Source organism: Pan paniscus, chromosome 7 (genome assembly GCF_029289425.2).
Source record: "Pan paniscus chromosome 7, NHGRI_mPanPan1-v2.0_pri, whole genome shotgun sequence".
NCBI classification, from domain to species: Eukaryota; Metazoa; Chordata; class Mammalia; order Primates; family Hominidae; genus Pan; species Pan paniscus.
This window is the reverse complement of record NC_073256.2, coordinates 125569929-125592347: the sequence shown is the minus strand read 5'-3', so window position 1 is coordinate 125592347 and position 22419 is coordinate 125569929. Positions and strand designations below refer to the sequence as shown.

The following is a 22419-nucleotide window of genomic DNA, read 5'->3' as shown; positions in this document are numbered from 1 at the left end:
CTATGACTGTAACACTGCACTCCAGCCTAGGGGACAGAGTCAGATTCCATCTCTAAAAAGTAAAAACGCCTGGAGCCATGGTGATACTGTATACCAAGGATCTGCAAACTATGGACCATGGGCTAAAATCTGGCCCACAGCCTGTTTTTATATGTCTGGCAGTCTAGAATGGCTTTCATATTTTAATTGGCTAAAAACATGTGAAAAGAATAATAATATTTTGTGATGTGAAAATGACATGAAATTTCAGTTTTAGTGTTCATAACTTTTTATTGGAAAACAGCCACTTTCTGTGTGTGTGTGTGTGTGTGTGTGTGTGTGTGTGCGCGTGTGTGTGTAGTCTGGCAGCTTTTGAGCTCTAATGGTAGATCTAAGTAGTTGAGACAGAGATGATATGTTGCACTTTTGCCACCTCATACTCTTCTCAGTTTACTACAAATCCAAGTGATGCCAGTTATACCTGGACAGTGTTTCTCAAGCCCCATATTGTCACACTGCAACATTTTATTTATATGTTATTTTATTACCAGTGCTTTTTTACTGTGTCAAAACAGAGAAGTGAACTTCGACTATGATTATAAAGCACAGTGGAGTGGAGATTTTTATTGTAGGAATTACAAAGCAAAGTACTAAACTGACACTGTAGGTAAGCTAATAATATACATCCACATTACCGGACTATAATCACTTATCACAACTGTCACATGTTCTCAAACTGACAGGAAAGCAACTGTCAGAAAAATTATAACCTTTAGAAATGGAATATTAGATCCCAGCAGAATTTTTTCACAAAAATTAATGAAAGTGAGGCATCAAAATTTCTAGCCCAGAGCATTGCCTCATGCCCATAGCCCTATCACTTAGGCTAAGGCAGGAGGATCACTTGAGCCTGGGAGACTGAGTAGTGATCATTTCACTGCACTTTAGCCTGGGTGACAGAATGAGACCCTGCTCTAAAATTTTTTTTTCAGTTAAGTTTCTGAGGGGTTCTTTTCTTTTCTTTCTTTCCTTTTCTTTCTTTTCCTTTCCCTTTTCTTTTCATTCCCAGTTCTTGTTCTTTTTCTTTTCATCCTGTCCTGTCCTGTCCTGTCCTGTCCTGTCCTTTCCTGTCTGTCCATGTCTCGCTCTGTCGCCCAGTCTGGAGTGCAGTGGTGGAATCTTGGCTTACTGCAGCCTCGGCTCACTCACTCCCTGGGCTCAGATGATCCTTCCTCCCAACTCAGCCTCCTGAGTAGCTGGGACTATAGGCTCACACCACTACGCCCAGGCATGTGTAGTACTTTTATTATTAGCCAAGTAAGGAAAGTCATTTACCAGTGGTGATCCAGTTAAAACATGTTTGATTTTAGCAGCCAGAGAAATCTGTCCAGTGAAGTAAACTTGTTTAAAACTATTAACCTTTCAGCGAGAACAGTTGCTCTGAGTTGAGGATATTGACAGCATGTTGATCTGGGGAGAGATTGAAACTGCCCCCAACCCGTTATCAAACACTGAATGGCTCTGGAAGTTAACTTTTGCAGCAGACTTGATAATGTTTCTTAGTTTGTGCCATCTAAAATTGCAAAACAAAAGTGTTTATATGTAGAATTTATATTGCAGTAAAGTCATTTCAGTGACAACATGGTATGAATCATAAGTAATAAAAAGCCAGCTGCTTTACACATTTTGTGTTCTGTCAGAAGTTAAAACACAAAGGGAGACCTTCATTGCTAAATAGGATTGTAGCAGATGCATTTCCAAGTTCAAATTATAGTTGCAGAAAGTTTTAGACCTCATTGCAAGTATGAAGGAAATTTCTATATTTCAAAATTTAACTACAGTTGAATTGAAAGTGATTAATCTGCAATGTGATGACACGCTAAAAGATAATACCAAAATAATAGAATTGTACATGTCTTTCTAAATGTGCTCAATTAAAATAATATGCTTGTCAGTTGGTGTTTGATGTCAGCATTTACTAGTGCCTGTGCATGTTTTTACATTTTCCTTTTTTTTTTTGGGAGATGGAGTCTTGCTCCGTCGCCCAGGCCTGGAGTGCAGTGGCACCATCTCAGCTCACTGCAACCTCCACCTCCCGGGTTCAAGTGATTCTCTTGCCTCAGCCTCCTGAGTAGCAGGGATTACAGGTGCCTGCCTCCACACCTGGGTAATTTTTGTATTTTTAGTAGAGACAGGGTGTCACCGTGTTGGCCAGGCTGATGTCAAACTCCTGACCTCAAGTGATCCACCCACCTCGGCCTCCCAAAGCACTGGGATTACAGGCTCGAGCCACCATGCCCCGCCTACATTTTCTTTTTTCTTTCTTTTTTTGAGGGAGGGTCTTGCTCTGTCACCCAGGTTGGAAGTGCAGTGGTGCAGTAACGGCTTATTGCAGCCTCGACCTCCTAAGCTCAGGTGATCCTCCACCTCAATTTTATTATTATTTTTTTTTTTTGTAGAGACAAGGTTTCACTATGTTGCCCAGGCTAGTCTTGAACTCCTGGGCTCAAGCAGTCCTCTCACCTCGGCCTCCCAAAGGGTTGGGATTACAGGCATGAGTCATGGCACCTGGCCGTTTTTACATTTTCAAGGACTAAATATGTAAAATCTCATTACAGATTACATTATCAGAAAAACATTTGCAATACTTTTTAATGATATGGACCTCTAAATTTGAAATTAATTAAGCAAAATTATTCCCAGTGAAAGAATTCCATTGGTCTCATTAGCAGACCTATATTTTGGAAATTTGTTTCCTCTCTTTTTATAGAAGTATCTGGCATAATATTCTGAATTTGCCTCTTGCCCACAAAGCCAAAAATGTTTACTATCTGGTTCTTTACAAAAATTTTGCTGGCTTCTGAAATACACTCACAGAAACAAAGAGTAGATTTCCCAAATAAGTAATCCTCCAGTAAAAATAATTAAGATGTATATGGAGCAATGGTATAAACTCAGGATAAGTAAAAATAACTATGAGTTGAACACACTATACAACAAACTTATAGAACTATTTATGTATAAATTGATTTTAGATAAATTAATGATGAGTCTCATAAACGTGCACTAAAATGACCCACTTTGTCTGAGTGGAGTGGCTCATGCTCCCAGCACTTTGGGAGGCCAAGGCAGGCAGGTCACTTGACTCAGCAGTTCGAGACCAGCCTGGCCAACACGGTGAAACCCCATCTCTACTAAAAATACAAAAAAGTTAGCCAGGTGTGGTGGTGTGCGCCTGTAGTTCCAACTACTCGGGAGGCTGAGGCAGGAGAATCTCTTGAATCTGGGAAGCGGAGGTTTCAGTGAACTGAGATGGTGCCACTGCACTCCAGCCTAGGAGACAGAGCGAGACTTCATCTCAAAAAAAAAAAAAAAAAGAAATAAAATAAAAAAATAAAATCACCTACTTTAAAACTGACAGTAAGAGAAACAATCATGCTTTCCTGTGTTTGTACCTGAGCTCTCTGGCAAGAGAAGTAATTGTTCTAAATGAGTATTGCAATACAAAATTTTCGTTTCTAACTCAAGCTTAATTTTTCAGATGATGTAATTTAGCCAGTGTGTTTTTGGTGTCTTTTCCTAGAAATTATTTATTCTTGAGTGGATATTCTTTTTATACTTCACCTCGTTTAGAGGGCATTCAGGGTGGCTAAGTGGGACTAGATAGTATTAAGTGTTCAATTCTAGGGTCCTCTAAAGAGTTTAAACAACATTTTGTGGGAATCTATAATATAATAAAATACAGATTTACTCATCATTGCCTGGGGGAACTTAGAAGATAAGGTATTGAAGCTGGACCTTGAAGGATGGCTAGGATTTAGGCTTTCAGGGGTATGTATTTGGGAGACCAATCTGTGTGGAGTGAACTTGAAGAAAAGAAAGAGGAAGCTGTCAATGGTAGTGTGATGGGAGATGTAGCTGGATGGATAATTTGGGGCTTGAATATTCACCTAAAAGAAATGGACTTTATTGACAGATAATTCTGAGATATGTATAGTGTCTGGCACTCAGAGGTGCTAAATTAGTATTTATTGGGTAAATAGGAGCTATTTGAGGAAATTAAGCAGGAGAAACAAGGGTAAACACCTAATTACAGGGCATTGTCCCATGTTGATCATCACAACAGCAAGATTTGCTAAATATTAGCCAAGACCCTGTTAATGTTTACCTGACATCTATTCCTTCCTAATTCCTACTGCTACCACTTTAACCTATGTCTTGTAATATTGTAATATTCCTTCCCCCTGTTGCTTCCAGTCTTTCATCCCCTGAATTATTTAATTTAAGTGGCTGATTTTCTCATTAGTATGAGTGCTTTGCACATAGGTTTTCACACATTTTTTTCTAATGGGTGAATGAAAGTCATCGCTTAGCCTTTTGAAACAGACTGACAGCATGTCAATGAACCTTGCAAAATCCTGTTACTCAAAAATAATAATAGGATAATTAGCCTCTTGATTGAGTCTTCCATCTCACCCCATGTTAAAGAAATAGTGGCTAGCATTCTCCTCATTTGGATTCCTGAAACTGGATTCTGTTTTTAAATTTCCTTGGAGGAGATTTTCTTATAATACTCATTCTTAAGTGTTTGCAGTCTTAGGCTAGTGAAATAGTACAATCTAATGACCTGCTCGAGAGTTTTCTTTATCTCACCCTGGGTAAGTTATTAAATAACTTTTATATTTTTTCTTAGATATCTTAATGCAATTCAGACAATGTGTCCACACATTCTTCGCTATTTGACTACAGCAGTCATAACAAACAAGGATGTTCGAAAACGTCGTCAGGTTCTAAAAGATCTAGTTAAAGTTATTCAACAGGTAAAACTAAAATATATATTGTTTTTTTTTTTTAAATACCTAAGCTTTAGGTCTAACCTCTTTTTCTAAGGTAAGACTTAGTTCTTAAGGTACAAACGTTTTTAAAAATAGGTGGAAGGAATACTTGAAGTTTAGAAAAGAGAAGACCCTCAAATGGGCTTTTGTTTTCCTTAAGTCCAAGATACACAAGTTGGATGTGGTAGGAATGATTATTACTGTCTGCTAGATGAACACTTAATATATACATTATGTCTATGTGTTTCTCTTATTGCAAAGAGTGAAGAAAATCTGGAACCTGGAGGTGGGGGTCATTACCTGTATAATTCTACATGGGTGAACTTTATATACAATACCGTTTCAATAGACCCCAAGTTGGGGAAAAGGTTTCAGGCAGCCATGCTGATTGATATTTAGTGAGCTTGTCAGCAAAACCCGTAGATTAGAAATATAACTTAAATATTTATTTAAGAGTGTATTAAATACAAAGAAGTTATTGTCATTCAGTAGGGAATGAATACCCTTATGATTGGGGAAGTTTATTACTGTTTATTGACCAAGGAAGAGTTTTGGTAGTAGAGGAATTTGAAAGCTTTCAGAATGCTTCTAGGATGAGACTTTAGAGAACTTGGTTTGAAAGACATAATAAGCTTAAGGTGTGGTCTGGAATCAGGATAGGAACAATTGTTTCGGGAAGATGCTAGGTAATTTGGCTAGAAATTAATGGTAAAGAAGGAGAAAACAAGAAGATTGGGATATTCTGGGGCAATCTGCTAAACAATGTTGAATCAGACTTACCTTGACCGTTGACTTATTTTTACAGGAGTCTTACACATATAAAGACCCAATTACAGAATTTGTTGAATGTTTATATGTTAATTTTGACTTTGATGGGGCTCAGAAAAAGCTGAGGGAATGTGAATCAGTAAGTATGAATTTTTATTTATAAACTAATACTATTCTTAAATTTTTGGATATCGTAACGTTAATCTTGCAGTGTCTTCCTTAAAGTAATGAAGTAATTATAACAGAAATATGCTTATTAATCTTAAAAAGGCCTAAATGGCTCATGTTTATTAACCTTAAAATGGCTTAAATGGCTTGTGTTTATTAATCTTAAAATGGGAATGTGCTAGAGTGATGACTTTTTTAATGTTGTTGCCATGTGTTTATCCCTTTTGTGAGGGAGTTTGTTAAAACATTGGGGGTAATTTAAATTTACAGACATATCCATAATTTCATGTCTTAAATCTCGAATGAATATTTTTAATATTTCATATGTACAGGCAAGGTCACTTTGAATTGCAAATAACAACTGTGTTTTTAATTTTGGTTCATAGGTGGGCTTATCTTTAGAATATTTCCCATGGTTGTATTTAACATTTGTGATAAACCAGGCAATTCATTGTAATTACGAATTTTATAACGGCGGTGTCTCTTATTGTTTAGTAGAAATTAAAGTACCTTTAGAGCAAATGGAAGACTTATAGTTGTTTTGAATAATTAATTTACAAGTTTTAAGAAACTAAACTAAGAATTCTAACTGCTAAATGTAGTCGCATTTACCAGATTCACAAGTTACTAGTTATCAGTTTCACCCTTGGAACCAAAATTTTGGCACAAAATGGGCAATTTGTTGACAAATATCTTACTTCTCTAAGGAAAAAAATGATCATGCAAATATCCATTCCCTGATGATTTTCTTATTTTATTTTTTTTCAGACAGAGTCTCACTCTGTCACCCAGGCTGGAGTGCATTGGCATGATCCCGGCTCACTGCAAACTCCACCTCCCGGGTTCACACCATTCTCCTGCCTCAGCCTCCCAAGTAGCTGGGACCATAGGCGCCCACCACCACGCCCGGTTAATTTTTTGTATTTTTAGTAGAGACAGGGTTTCACCATGTTAGCCAGGATGGTCTCGATCTCCTGATCTTGTGATCTGCCCACCTCGGCCTCCCAAAGTGCTGGGATTACAGGCGTCAGCCACCGCACCCGGCCTCCCTGATGATTTTCAAACATTAGATGGAATAGAAAATTAGAATCCAATATGGTAATTGGTGTTTTTTTTTTGTAGTCATATATTGCATTATTAAGGTAAATATTGGTGTATATTCATTATGCTAAGTGTCTAGGTTTTGATGTTAAAAGACCTAGAGGGCACTTGGTTGCTGTTCTTGAAATTAAAATATTCTCTCTTAATTACACCATCTGTGGAATAGTAGCCACCTTTTGCATTCTTTTACTTCTAATTTCTAAGTCTACTTAATATTGTAGAAATACTCCGAGCTTGTAGTCCATTTATAATTATTTTAAATAGTTGGAAGAGATAACATTATCTGCAGAGCATTTATGTAGAATAATGGATAGTACCAAACTTTGTTGTCAGAAGGCTACTTTATTAAAGTTATCAGAAACATTGCAGTTTTTAGGTCTTTATTTTGTGGTATTTGTTTACTACTTATTTAAGTCATTAAAGATTTGAACACAGTGTTCTAGAAAGTGCTGTGGTATAAAACTCATGATTGTAGAATGGAAAAATAAAGCAGATAAAGTATTTGATTCACGTTTCAGGCAATTGCTTGTCAGCATCATTAATTTTTGTTGTATTTGTACATATAGGTGCTTGTGAATGACTTCTTCTTGGTGGCTTGTCTTGAGGATTTCATTGAAAATGCCCGTCTCTTCATATTTGAGACTTTCTGTCGCATCCACCAGTGTATCAGCATTAAGTAAGAACACCGTGATTTGATTTGGATTTTCTACTTTAAAATTCCTGGAAATTTCCATTTATTGTGAATTTACACTTAATAGAATTCCAGTTAATTGGATTTTTATTTATTTTTGCTTTCAGAAGAACAATGAAACAATTTGATAAAATTATTTAAAAACCTAACTTTTGCTACAGGCTTAGATAGTTTTAGCTTGAGTGGCATAATTTTTCAAAATACTAAGTTGAAGGCAATATATGATTATCAGTTACCTTATTGAAGAGTAAATACTCTTGTACCTTTACGTAAGGAGAAAAATGTAGTAAACATTTCTAAAATGGTTTTCAACAACAGTACAAAGGAGATACCCATTAAATTGGAAATTCTGTTGAAAGACCACTACATTTGGTAATCCTTTCCATTTAGTTTGTATGATTTAATTACATATTTGACTTCTCCTATAGTAAACTCCTATGGCATCTTAAAATGTTGAAAGATGGAAAAATTATAGTGAATTTTAGTTGTAATTTCCTGTTTTGTCAGAAAATTATTGGGAAAAAATTGTGAAATGTACATAACCTATTAGAAATTGTACACATTACAGTTTGAAAAATGACTAGTGCCCTTTGGGCACAGAGGAAGTCAAACAAATGTTTAAAAACCTACTGCTTTAGTGTTTGCTTCTGAGGAATTGTGCATAAAACAAATTCTTTTTCTTTAATGCCATTTGTTTTTGCTTATCCATACTTCGCTTGCCTAATTTTAGTGGGCCGTCCGTTGAAGTGGTTGTCCAGAGTTAGAAGGATAGTATAATCATGGAATTTTTCCTATGGGAATTGAATCCTTGCCTTCACAGTTTTATTAGCACTTTACTGTAGCTTGCAGACAGAATTTTTTAAACCTGATTCTCTTACAAATTACATGAAAATTCCTAATAATGTAATTGGTTGTGAAATAAAGAGGTAGGTACATCATATGTGGGGCTCTGGTGGACAGTAGTAACTGAATTCTTGCATTGTTCTTTGTTTTTAAGGTTTGTAATTAGGGCTTGTGAAAGAGGGATGTTAGTATTTTGGTTTCCCTTGTAGAATTTTCTCCATTTCTCATTAGAATGTGGTCATTTGGGTGTTTTTTGGTCCAGAACTGATTTAGCTACTACCGCTGTTGTGGGCCTTTTGAAAGCTGACCCTTTTTTTTGCATCTTTAGCACCTAACATACTAACTTTGTAGCACCTAATATGCTTTGTACAGTATAGTGTGAGTATACAATATAAATATTTGTTAAGTAAATTTCTTCTGTTATTAGTGAACTTGGCATTTTTGTCCATGATAATGCTTGTCTGCTTTGGTGTTTGCTTCCGAGGTACTATCAATAAGATTTGTTGTAGCTCTTTTCCTTTAACTCTGTAGCCATGTATTCATTATTTTCTTTCTTGGGATTTGGTTTATTATCTTTTAAGAGGAACATAGATTAAGTATGTGTCCTCCTTACTGAAGGGAGATGTGCAGCTCAAAGAAGTTAATAGAGTGGGAATGTTTCTATATACCTTTATGTGACATTACCTAAGAATTTTTCAGACTTTTCTCCGTGTAGATTTTTATTACTTCCTTGATCTCTGTAGTTTTCTGCTAGACAAAAATCTACAAAGCATTTTCAGACTAAAGTCCTAGTGGCTTTCCAGAGTCTAAAAATATTTTTTTTTCTAGTAGTAGCATTTTCTTTCACTTCAGTTCTTCAATTTTTTTCCAATGTTTTACTAAGATGATTAAGAGTACGTAGATCAATAATGTATGTTTTTCTTTTTCTTTCTTTTTTGGGGGGAGACACAGTCCTGCACTGTTGCCTAGGCTTGGGTATAGTGGTGCGATCTCTGCTCACTGCAACCTCTGCCTCTCGCGTTCAAGAGATTCTCGTGCCTCAGCCTCCCAAGTAGCTGAGATTACAGGCATGTGCCACCACGCCCAGCTAATTTTTGTGCTTTTGGTAGAGATGGGGTTTCACCATGTTGGCCAGGCTTGTCTTGAACTCCTGGCCTCAAGTGATCTCCCTGCCTTGTTCTCCCAAAGTGCTGGGATTACAGGCGTGAGCCACTTGCGCCCAGCATTTTTTCAAGTACTATGGTAGAATTTTCAATCTGAGAGAAATCTTAGGGATCTTCTGATCCAACAACACAGTTACTTTTCAGGTGAAGGACTTCTCGGTAGAATTTTCTGTAGTGATAGAAATGTTTTATATCTGAAAATGTGTTTCTGTGTGTTCAGTACAGTATACTTCAAAGATGGCTCACATTTCAAGATCTTGAAGTATGGTTTCCAAATCTCTGTGTGACAGTGGGACTTATTTTCAAATGCAATATCATATATATGAATATATGTATTTATATATGTGTATAAGCAGATCAAAGCAGAGCCCATTCACCGTGCCTATCTTACAGTTCTGTTCAGCTTCTCTCCTGACTACTAAGACACCTCTTTGGAACACAGTTTTACAAAACACTGACTCAGAACAACTGCATTGTTTTGTAGCCAGGAAATTTAAAGCTCAAGGACATTAAGCTAGGTCTTGATAGAGCCTGTACTAAAGGTATCTGACATTCATTGTACTGTACCTCACTGTAAATTCTTTTATATTGTGAACAATTTATATTTTTAGAAATGTCAGGTTTAATTTGTCATTTAGTTTATCAGTTGAGCCAGAGGATAAAGATGAAAACCCTAAGTCACTTTAACTCTGTGTTTCAGAATCTTTGTAGAGTTTGTTTTATAAACTCCCTGTAGCCACCCTAAACCATTGAATCAGATTTATTGAGTAGGCTATGCTATGATTTGCAGCAGGGCTGCTGTGCTGTATCTTGAGGGTGGTTATTCCGAAGCACAGCCAGAATCCAAAACCACTGCATTAGGTAACCAGTTTTTTAGGCGTGTAATTACAGCCTGCTAAAGTAATGGAGTGAAAAATCAGTAATTTAATACCTTTATTATATAATGAATTAAGAAGATAAGCTTCTTCGTGTTTCTAAGGATGCTTTAGTGGGTTAGAAAGACAAAAGAAACTACCATCAGAGTGAACAGACAACCTACAGAATAGGAGAAAATTTTTACCATCTACCCATCTGACAAAGGGCTAATATCCAGAATCTACAAAGTACCTAAACAAATTTACAAGAAAAAAACAACCCCATCAAAAAGTGGACAAAGGATATGAACAGATACTTCTCAAAAGAAGACATTTATGCAGCCAACAGACATATGAAAAAATGCTCATCATCACTGGCCATCAGAGAAATGCAAATCAAAACCACAATGAGATACCATCTCACACCAGTTAGAATGGCGATCATTAAAAAGTCAGGAAACAACAGGTGCTAGAGAGGATGTGGAGAAATAGGAACACTTTTACACTGTTGGTGGGACTGTAAACTAGTTCAACCATTGTGGAAGACAGTGTGGTGATTCCTCAAGGATCTAGAACTAGAAATACCATTTGACCCAGCCATCCCATTACTGGGCATATACCCAAAGGATTATAAATCATGCTGCTATAAAGACACATGCACACATATGTTTATTGAGGCACTATTCACAATAGCAAAGACTTGGAACCAACCCAAATGTTCATCAATGATAGACTGGATTAAGAAAATGTGGCACATATACACCATGGAATACTATGCAGCCATAAACAAGGATGAGTTCATGTCCTTTGTAGGGACATGGATGAAGCTAGAAACCATCATTCTGAGCAAACTATCACAAGGACAAAAAACCAAACACCGCATGTTCTCACTCATAGGTGGGAATTGAACAATGAGAACACTTGGACACAGGGTGGGGAACATCACACACCGAGGCCTGTCGTGGGGTGGGGGGAGTGGGGAGGGATAGCATTAGGAGATATACCTAATGTAAATGACGAGTTAATGGGTGCAGCACACCAACATGGCACATGTATACATATGTAACAAACCTGCACGTTGTACAAATGTACCCTAGAACTTAAACTATAATAATAGAAAAAAGACAGTGGCTGGAAATAATACGTATTTATGTTGGGATTTTATAAATACAGCTAACATTTTAATTTGGACTCCAAGGATTTGTAATCCGTGATAATGACCAACAGAGCTAAAAATTACCTTTAAACATTACACGGGAAAAAAAGTACTTGTTCTTTAATCCAAAGGTTTTAAACCTAGTTGTACATTGAAATCATCTGGAGAAGTAAAATAACAAGAATTTAGCTTAAAAATAATAGATTTCCTGGTTTTATCCCAGGCCTTCTGAATCAAAATCTCTGTGATGTAGGCTTGAGAATCTGGGATTAAAGCTTCTCAGGTGATTCTTTTGCAGTCAGCCTTGGGGAATCATTGCTGTAAATTAGTGACTTTATAGTACTGACAACACATTAGAATCAAATGGGAAACTCTAAAAAGTAATAAACAGAAATACTAGATGACTGAGCCTAACCTTTAAAAAACAAAAACATTCTCTGGAGGGAGACCCCATAGACTGTGTTTTAAAAAAAGGTCCTCTAAGTGATTTTGATGCAAGAGCTGGCTTAAAAAAAAAAAAGTTAAACTGTTTATTTTGAGATGATTATGTATCAGTTGTAAGAAATGATAAAAAGACCCCCTGTGTCCTTTACTCAATTTCTCCCATTAGTAACATCTTGCAAAACCACAGTAAAATATAGCAGCCAGGATGTTGATGTTGATACATTCAAGATACAGAACATTTCTATCACAAGGATCCTTCAAGCTGCTCTTTTATAGTGGTACCCTCTTCCCTGCCACCCTGTCCTTAATTTCTGGCAACTACTCATTTGTTCTCCATTCCTATATTTTTATTACTTTGAGAATATGCAAAACATTTTCTAAAAGTTAGTGTTCAGCTTCCTAAATGGCAAATATGCTATGTATCATGATTATGGTATAATTAATTACTAGCAACCTAACTAGTAGTACAGCTCTCCAAAGAAAATGTTACAGATGTTAATGAGTGCCTCTTTTGGCCAAACACGGGGTAGAAAGTAGTGAGTACACTTTCAAAGAACTTAAAATCCAGAGGAAGAAGCGGATATTAAATAAGTGGACAAATAAATATAAAGTTACAAATTATTGAAAATATTTGTAATTTTGGGAAATTTCAAAATTTCATATTTGAAGTTACACATTATTAAAAATATGTCCATATCATTCTCTCTAGTCACTCTGCATTGGGGAACAATGAGAAGAAAATTAGGTAGGGTCAGTGAATCCTGATAACTCTCCAAATAAAATATCTTTAAGCCCCAAAATAGACTTTTTTCCACTGAATACTAACTATGGCATATTATTCCATTCACTAGTTTATGCTGGCTTATTTTTGCCTTTAATTAATTTAAAGCTATTTGATGTTCTGTCTTTTGAGGGGGAAGGGAAAGGATATGTCTCAGCTTCTTTTTCTCCCACCAAAGGACACATTTCAAATGCTGAAAATAGTATTATAAAACACATAATTGTTTATTAAATAACTCTTTCTATTTGTAATTTGGAACATTCTCTGTTAATAGATTTCCTGACTAAATGCCTGTAAGCACATGTGATAGTCAGCTTTATAAAAATGCATATTAAGAATGTTTTATATGTTTTTATACAACCTTATTGATATGTAGGATAAGTTACAAATCTGTTTACCATAAAGTTTGCAACATCTGTCAAAAAAGATTACTGTGTTGGGGTTTAATTTAGTATAGCTGAATCATTTTATCAGCTATGGTATGTGTCTGAAATTTAAAAGCTGTTCTAAAATAATTCTTGGACGAGTTTTCAATTGTAGATGAAAACAAATTATGGAAGTAATATTTTGGATGTGTATGATAAACATGTTGGAGCATACATTAGTATAATTTCCCAATGGGGGTTACTTAAGTTTTGAAGTTATTCTACTTTGCTTATTTTATTAAGTTATATTTTAGTTCCTAATATTTTTCTTAAAGTTCTTATTACCACATAACAATTTACATTTAGAATGTAAATGTATGGAGATAAACAGTTTCAAAGGCCATTATCATTGCATTTCTGCGTTATCAATAAGGTTCAGTTATTTATAAGATTATAAAGAGATAATTTTCAGTTTTCACATAAGGATTTAGCATTTCTCAATTTTCTCCTCTTTTCTTTGTCCTGTTTCCTCCCAATCATACAGTTAAACATAGTTTACACTTAACACTGATTCTTTAATTAGTTGTCTTAAACTAATTAGAAAAAGACTTGGAGTACTTTTCTTTGGATATGCTGAATAGTTGGCCAGTAGTCTTCAGTGAAAACTAGACCAGAGGTTTCTATATCCAAATGGTTAAATCAGCAGTATTTTGAAATAAATTGTGCCTATCAGATAAAATTTGGAAAGCCAGGTTATTCAAAGAGGTAATTAATAAGACAGGTGAAATATCAGATCCCCAGGCCTTATTTTTCCAAGTGTTTGTTAAGATGAGAGGGTGGGGGAAGATGGTGGCTATGGGAGGCTTTAGAAAAGGAAGACCATTTGAAAGATTAGGCACTCAAAACCTGATAGAAAATCTAGAGTTGATACAACCCTAATCAGTTCCCTAAATTAAGACTTATATATCTTCTGTCCTTAAGTGGGATCTCTGGTATTTTTTACTTCCTGGAAACAAAAAAATATTTCCCTAAATCAAGACTTAAATTTATCTTGTGTCCTTAAGTGGGATCTCTGTTATTTTTTACTTCCTGGAAACAAAGTATTTCATTTTGTGCTAGAAGCATGAACATGTTTAATTAAATTGAACTGAGGATGAAAGATTTGTTTTTGCTTTGTCTTTTGAAATAGCACTTAAGAATTCTGTGCATATCTTATTTAACATATTCGATGTTGTGTTTTGTGTGTGTGTCAGTTGAGCAGCAGAGCTAGTTAGATTAAAGATATTTATAAAGGATTTATAGAACATATTTAAATATCTACCTTAGGCTGCCTACAGACAAGGTTGAGATTTTTAGTGTAATCTAAATAATCTAGAAATTTGGGTGTTTAAAATCTGGATTGGACTAGATATTTTTCTCAGAAATTCTGCATTTTGATGGATTTTGTCTTTTAGTTTATTAATAAATTGAATTATTTTCAGTAACATGAGGCAAGCATGTTCTGGGATAGGTTACGCCAACTTTTTGTCTTTTTAAAATTGGTTTTATTTCTCCCTAGCCACTAGACCACCAGGGACAGCCTTTTAAGCTTTGATAGGATATTACACTTTTATTGTAAAATCTGTAGACTTTGATGATTTCTATTAGTCCTTTTTTTTCCTTTGCATTTTGTAGAGACAGGGTCTTGCTGTGTTGCCCAGGCTGGTCTGAAATTCCTGGGCTCAAGCAGTCCTCCTGCCTCGGCCTCCCAAAGTGCTGAGATTACAGGCCTATTAATCATTTGGTTTCTTTTACTGTGTGTATTTTCATGTTACTGAAACCAGATTATTTCTACATTCTTTAATTCAGTCAGAGTGATAATCAGCAGCTTAGATAAACTGAGATGCCATCAATTATTTACTAGTATTCCTTGGGCCTTATTTCAGGTTTTTCTTTGACCTGATTCACTTTGAAAAGTAAAGATCAACAAATAAAAGATCAACAAGCACAGTGCAAACAAAGATCCACAAAGTAAGATATGGCTCAGAGCGTGCAGACATTTATGGATCTTGATGCTTGTTGCAAAATTACACCAGCTATGTTGGAATGAGTCTTAGAATATGGATGTAAAGAAAGAGAGAGGGATAGAGAATTCTAGTTAGAGTTATTACATAAGATGGAATTTTTTTTTAATAAAGACACAGGATCTTGTTCTGTCACCCAAGCTGGAGTACAGTGGCGCAATCATAGCTTACTCTAGTCTGAAACTGCTGGGCTCAAATGATACTCACACCTTAGCCTCTCGAGTATCTGGGACTATAGGTGCAGGCCACTGTGCGTGCGTGCGTGTGTATGTGTGTGTGTCTGTGTGACCATGCCAGTGTGTGTGTGTGTGTGTGTGTGTGTGTGCACATGTGCACAGAATCTTGCTGTGTTGCTCAGACTGGTCTCAAACTTCTGGCCTCAGCCTCCCAAAGTGTTGGAATTATAGGTATGAGCCACCACATCCAGCCTAGAATGGAATTTTCACTCTATGGTCTTAAAAATCTAAGATTAAATATCATTTCCTTAGGTAAGCTGTTCCCAAATCTCCAGATTAGAACTGGTAGACCTTTTTGGATTTCACATACATAGGTCCTTCCACTTTTTCTTTTTTCTTTCTTTTTCTTTTTTTTTTGACATGGGGGTCTCACTTTGTTGCCCATGCTGGAATGCAGTGATGCCATCTCAGCTCACTGTAACCTCTGCCTCCCAAGATCAAGCGACGTTTAAGTCAAGACCCCCTTGACTTAAACTCTGTAAAGGCTGGCAACAGAGGATGTTTTGCCAGTAGCATCTAACACGGTTGGTATTTTGTTGAGTAAATGTCAACAAAGTAAAAGGATTGGTTTGGTTTGGCTGGCATGTTATATTTATGAAGGAGAATGATGGGAACTTGGAAAGTTAAAAGTGTTGAAAGGAATTTGGAAATAAACTGGGTATAGTAGTCTCCCCTTACCCAAGGGGATATGTTCCAAAACCCCCAGAGGATGCTTGAAACTGCAGGTAGTACCAAACCCAATACAGACTAGGTTTTTCCCTGTGCACACATAACTATGATAAAGTTTAATTTATAAGTTGAGCACAGTAAAAGATTAACAACAATAATAATAAATAGAACAATTATAACAATATGCCAGCATCACTACTTTTGTACTTTGGGGCCATTACTAAGTAAAATAATGGTTCCTTGAACGTAAGCTCTGTGATATCAAGACACTTGATAGCTGGAATAGCTACTATGTAACTGATGGGCGGGTAGCGTATACAGTGTCGATATGCTGGACAAAGGGATGATTCAAGTCCTAGGTGAGACAGTAGGACAATACAAGATGTCATCATGCTAGCCAGAACAGTTTACAATTTAAAGCTTATCAATTGTTTATTTCTGGAGTTTTCTATTTAATATTTTCAGACTGGGATTGACTGCTGATAACAGAAACCACGGAAAGCGGAACTACAGATAAGTGGGAACTACTGTAGTTGGGTTGCAGAACTAACCTGGCAGATGTGTAAGATAGATTGTAGAGACTCAAGAGGTTAAGTAGTTAGAAAACTAAGAAATAGTAATGGAGCCTGGACTAGGGTAGTGACTAGAATAAGAATCAATCAGACAGTAAATATTTATCGTCTCCTGTGTATGAGGAGTCATGCTGCTAATTGCTGGACATAATGGCAGTGAATGAGGAAGATACGGTGCGTGCACTTTGGTTACATGTATACAGTCTACCTTGGAAGCAGATATTCACTAAAACAACTATAGCAAAAATAGGTGCTATGAAAGCACCTAACTGATGTATCACAGATGGGAGAGGTGTCTTAGAAGGCTTATGAGGGTCTTATTTTAGCTGAGACCTGATAGCTTCCATGAAGATAAAAGACAGTGTATAAACACACATACATACATGCATGTATACTAGATACTCTTAAATATTTTACATGCATATGTAGGTACTCTTCCATCAGCGGAACTTACTTAACCTATTTACTAAGACTGGTGTGTTTTTAATTCTGATAAATTAAGCTCTGCAATGGCCCTCTTCAACCTGATCATAAAATTGGAAAAATACAAAATGCAGATTGGTTGATATCAAAGAGTATTTTAGATCAAGATCTTCATGGTCTGGTCTGCTCCCTCTGTCTCTTTTATCTGAAATTCAGTCTCTCTCTCTCTCAATCTCTCCCTCTCTCTTTCTCTCTCTCTCTCTCTCTCTCTATATATATATATATACATACATACTATATATAGTATATAGCTCCAGGGAGTGCCCCCACAGTTTATAGCACAAACATACACAATGCCCGTCAGTTTTATTTATGTTTTTCCTGAGATTATACTTATTACTGATGCTCTTTATAGTAGGCTTACTTTTTTAAAAATTTTATTTCAGTAGCTTTTGGAGTACACGTGGTGTTTCATTACATGGATGAATAATATAGTGGTGAATTCTGGGATTTTAGCTCATAGCTTAGCTCCCACTTATAAATGAGAACATAAGGTTTTTGGTTTTCCACTCCTGCATTACTTCACCTAGAATAATGGCCCCCAGTTTCATCCAAATTGCTGCAGAAGACATTATTTTCTTCCTTTTCATGGCTGAGTAGTATTCCATGGTTTATATATACCAGATTTACTTTATCCACTCATTAGTTGATGGGCACATAGGTTGGTTCCTAAGTGAATTGTGAATTGTGCTGCTATAAATATATCTGTACAAGTGTCTTTTTCATATGTCTTCTTTATCCAAAGAAACCTTTATACAAAGGTTTACTTTGTATAACCATTATATAGTTGTCCCTTGATATCCTTGGGGGACTGGTTCTAGGACCCTCCTGGATGCCAAAATTCATAGATTCTCAATTGTCTTAAATAAAATGGGGTGATATTTTCATATAACCTATGCATATTATCTCATATACTTTTAATCATCTCTGGGTTACTGTTAAAAATGTAAATGCTATGTAAATAGGTGTTATACTGTATTGGTTTTTCATTTGTATTATTTTTGTATTCTTTTTTATTGTTTGTTTGCTTTTTCCCAAATATTTTCTATCTATGGTTTGTTGAATCTGAGGATGTGGAACCTGTGGATATGGAGGGCTGACTTATATAGAGGGAACATCATAAAACCTTTTTCTCCCTTAGATCATTACTTCTTGAGCACCTGGCAAATGTAAAGTACTGTTCTAGAAACTGAAGGATTTCCGTAAATGCAGAATATGTTACCCTACCCTCAAGGATTTTACAGTCCAGTTGGTGAATGGAATAGGTCGTGCATAGTACAAGTCAATAGGCACAAGCACATGAACAAATCAGACAGTAGGGGTCATGGTATATAAGAGAAGGGTGATCCAGAAATACCAAAAAGTATGCAGAGTGTGAGTCAACACTGTGTACATAAAACTAAGTTTTTAGGCCCAGTTAATTAACATTGCTGTTTTTACTTTTTCATTAGCATGTTGGCAGATAAATTGAACATGACTCCAGAAGAAGCTGAAAGGTGGATTGTAAATTTGATTAGAAATGCAAGACTGGATGCCAAGATTGATTCTAAATTAGTGAGTATTATGTTAGCTATGCTACATACTATCAGTTCCTGATTATACTTTTGGGAATTCTTAACTAGGACATTTTATTACCTCCTTTAATAATTTATTTTGTTTTAATGTAAAACAGTTCTTTGAAGGCAACAGAAGCCTCCTAATTTTTTTCTTCCTTGGTAAATATTGTCATCTCTATACAGTGCATTAAAATATGCGCAAAGGTATGTCATGCTTTTTACTTACCTGAGAAACTCAGTCATTAACATTATAGGATCAATTTCCCTGTGTTTCCTTTTAGGGTCATGTGGTTATGGGTAACAATGCAGTCTCACCCTATCAGCAAGTGATTGAAAAGACCAAAAGCCTTTCCTTTAGAAGCCAGATGTTGGCCATGAATATTGAGAAGAAACTTAATCAGAATAGCAGGTCAGAGGTAAGAACCACACATCTTCTATTCTGTCTGGGGTTTAGCAACCATGTAATTGTTACATGAAGTTTCAAAGTGTATTGATATGAGTTGTAGCTGATTTTGTTTTTCTCTTTAAAGATATGAACATTTTTAAGAAATTACTAAACAGAAAATTTTTTCTTAGATGTATTATATGCATTAAACATAGAAACTGAAAAAGAAATTGTGTTCCTAGTTTATTATAACTATTTTTCTTTTGCTTTGACTCTTCCTGTGTGACTTCATTAACTCATTTCCTCAGGGTTTTCAACACATCATTTTGATACTGGCAGATGATAACTTACATGTGTAGCCCTCTTTCAAGTGTTCGAAATGTGTATTCTTTCTAAATCTAAAGAAATAATTCTGTAAAAATGTTGATCTTATTATATGTATTAGTGCTGATCTTATACAAATTTCATTATCTTTCATCTGATATTCATATCAAAAATTAATCTCCCATTTTGATAGAGATCCTGCATGTTAGAGATTGAAGAAACTTGAATGGCCTTATAATTTTGGAATCCTAAACAGTGTTGTTTAGACATTATGATTATGTGTAACTGGAGGGTAGGAAGTCATTAGGAAGCAGTTGTGGGATATGCAGAGACCCCATTTGATTGAAATTTTAGGAACAAATTTGTGTCCGCAGAATAATCCTTTAGTTCAAATGAGAAGGATGCATTAGAATTCAAGTTGCATATTTTAGCCAAGTTTAGAATAACTGAGCCTAGAAAGTAACTTTCATATGATGTTTTTTTCTGTATGCTTTAGGATTAATTTGTATCATTTATTGTTCCAGTATTAATGATACTGTTATTGCTATATATTTTAATTGGCCAAAAGCTATACCAGATAATAATTTTGGTGTTTGTTTTGTCCTGAGTGGGACATCTGACATCTAGTAATTGCAGGAGTTAAGATCTTAGAATGGTTTGGCAAGAGACTATAGTGCTGAAGTAAATGCTGTGTCACTTTCTTCTATGTTAGTTTTTTTCCGAAAGTATTTTCTTTTCACCGTGTTGATTTCTTTTTGCATATTTTAGGCTCCTAACTGGGCAACTCAAGATTCTGGCTTCTACTGAAGAACCATAAAGAAAAGATGAAAAAAAAACTATAAAAGAAAGATGAAATAATAAAACTATTATATAAAGGGTGACTTACATTTTGGAAACAACATATTACGTATAAATTTTGAAGAATTGGAATAAAATTGATTCATTTTATCTTGCTGTCAGTTTTCTTGCATGTGCAAGTTTGTGTTTTTTTAACTTTCTTTTTTGGAATAATTATATTCAGAGGAAGTTGCAAAAATAGTACAGAGAAGTCCCTGTAGGCTGAACCCTGTTTCCCTCAATTTTTTCACTTTGTGTTACTATGGTACAGTATCAAAACCAGGACGTTGACATTGGTACAATGTGTGTACAAATAGCTCCCTACCATTTTATCACGTGTAGATTTGTGTAACCATCACTGCAGCCAAGATAGAGAACTATCATCATGATCTCCCTCATGCTACCTTTTTGTAGCCATACCTACCCCCAACCAACTCTAACCCTAGGAACCACTAATATGTTCCTCATCGCTATATTTTGTCATTATGAGAATGTTATATAAATGGAATTACATAATACACAACCTTTGAGATTAGCTTTTTTCATTCATCACAATGCTCTTGAGAGCCATCCAAGTTGAGATATATATATATATATATTCAGTAGTTAATTCCTTTTTTATTGCCAAATAGTATTCCATGGTATTGATGTGCCACGTGGTTTAACCATGTACCTATTGAAGGATATTTTAGTTGTTTCCAGTTTGGTACTACTACAAATAAAGCTGTTGTTCCTTAATTCCTTAAAAGTGGCTCCTCAGTCACTCACTGTATAGTTACGGAGACTAGGCATATAAGTTGAATTTTATAAGTGTCAAATATTAAATACAGACATACTGTTTACTGGATACTGGAGGTATTTAAGAGCTACAAAGCCCTCACTGGGTCCCTTTTTTACATAGAAGTGGCTTGATTTTTCACTTTGGTTGTTGAACTGACAGCCAGTCAGATAACAGAAACTTGTTACTGCTCTCAAGGAGAAGGTTCAAAGATAAAAAGGTACATACTGTTCTTTTATTTGACATCTGATGAGGCCACCTTCCATACTCAGTTTAGAGACTACGGTAGTTAGGTTGCATCTGCCATTCAAAGAGCATGGAGACCTCCCAATACTAAACAGCATGGGGGTCTACAGACTTTTTTTTGTAAAAGGCCAGATATTAAATCTTAGGCTTTGCAGGCAGTATGTTCTCTGTTTTAGGTATTCAACTCTGTCATGTAGCACAAAAGCAGCCTTTGTATGTAAATGGATGCTTATGGCTGTGTTCCAGTAAAACTATTTACAAAAACAGGCCAAGGGCCAGATTTGTTACACCTGCTGTGGTTTCCAACCGTTGGCTTGGGGTATTGGTACTTCTAAGCTTTAGTCCAAGGGTGCTGAAACTAGGAAGATTATTGGTTAGGATAAGCCAAGTACTATTTTTTTATTCATCTGTAACCAGTATTGTGAAAATGCCAGGTATAGGGCAGGAAAAAATACATAAAGAAATAAAAAATAAAAGAGGATTCTTGGTAGTACAAAATGGTCAAGGGTCATGGAGAAAGTACCAAAGTGTTGAAACAGTAACAAGGTAGGACAGTAACAAGACAGACCCTTTATATATGTAGCAGCTAATTCCACGAATTAAAAGTTCTTATCTTTATCAAATAGAGCCATAGTTATATAGAACCATATAAAATGGCATATATTACTCAGGCTATGTAGAATTGAGAAAGATGTTCTCAGCTGAGAAGGAAGGAAACAAGACTTCCATGTTTCCTTCACCAGTAACCAAAGGGCCAAAAGTTCCTACATGGAGACATCATTAATCACCGTTTAAGACTGTAGCTCAACCAAGCCACATTAATAGCTAACGAAGATTTCTGGATGATTACATAGCTCAGCAGCTAAAAACAATTATTAAATATGCCCTAGTGGACTAGTAAAAGCCCCAGATAGGAAAAATAGGAAGCCAATAAGTATTTACCATGTGTCATAGGAAGCCAGTAGTTAGTATTTACCATGTGTCAGGCATTTTTATGTCCTCTGTTTCTCTAAATAAACTAACCTAAGGAGAAGGAAGGGAATCTTAACATTCGAATGCCTTGCTTAAGCCTGGAAATACTAAAATTTAGGTGGTATTATTTATATGTTATTGATGAGGAAG

General features: G+C 35.7%; 1 protein-coding gene across 3 annotated transcripts in view; it reads left to right on the top strand.

Annotated features, from left to right (window-relative positions):
- Nucleotides 1–20384, top strand: part of EIF3E (eukaryotic translation initiation factor 3 subunit E) — a 47124-nt gene extending 26740 nt beyond the window's left edge. For 2 of the 3 annotated variants that reach the window (XM_008975225.4, XM_055116853.2), the window contains 6 exons: nt 4673–4799; nt 5620–5721; nt 7418–7527; nt 18623–18725; nt 19009–19143; nt 20205–20384. In XM_008975225.4, coding sequence (XP_008973473.1) covers nt 4673–4799; nt 5620–5721; nt 7418–7527; nt 18623–18725; nt 19009–19143; nt 20205–20243 — 616 coding nt within the window. In that variant the 3' untranslated portion in view covers nt 20244–20384. Of the gene's footprint in view, nt 1–4672; nt 4800–5619; nt 5722–7417; nt 7528–18622; nt 18726–19008 lie in introns of all 3 variants that reach the window. The other variant, XM_063606872.1, reaches the window with a different exon arrangement.
- Nucleotides 20385–22419: the final 2035 nt, after the last annotated feature.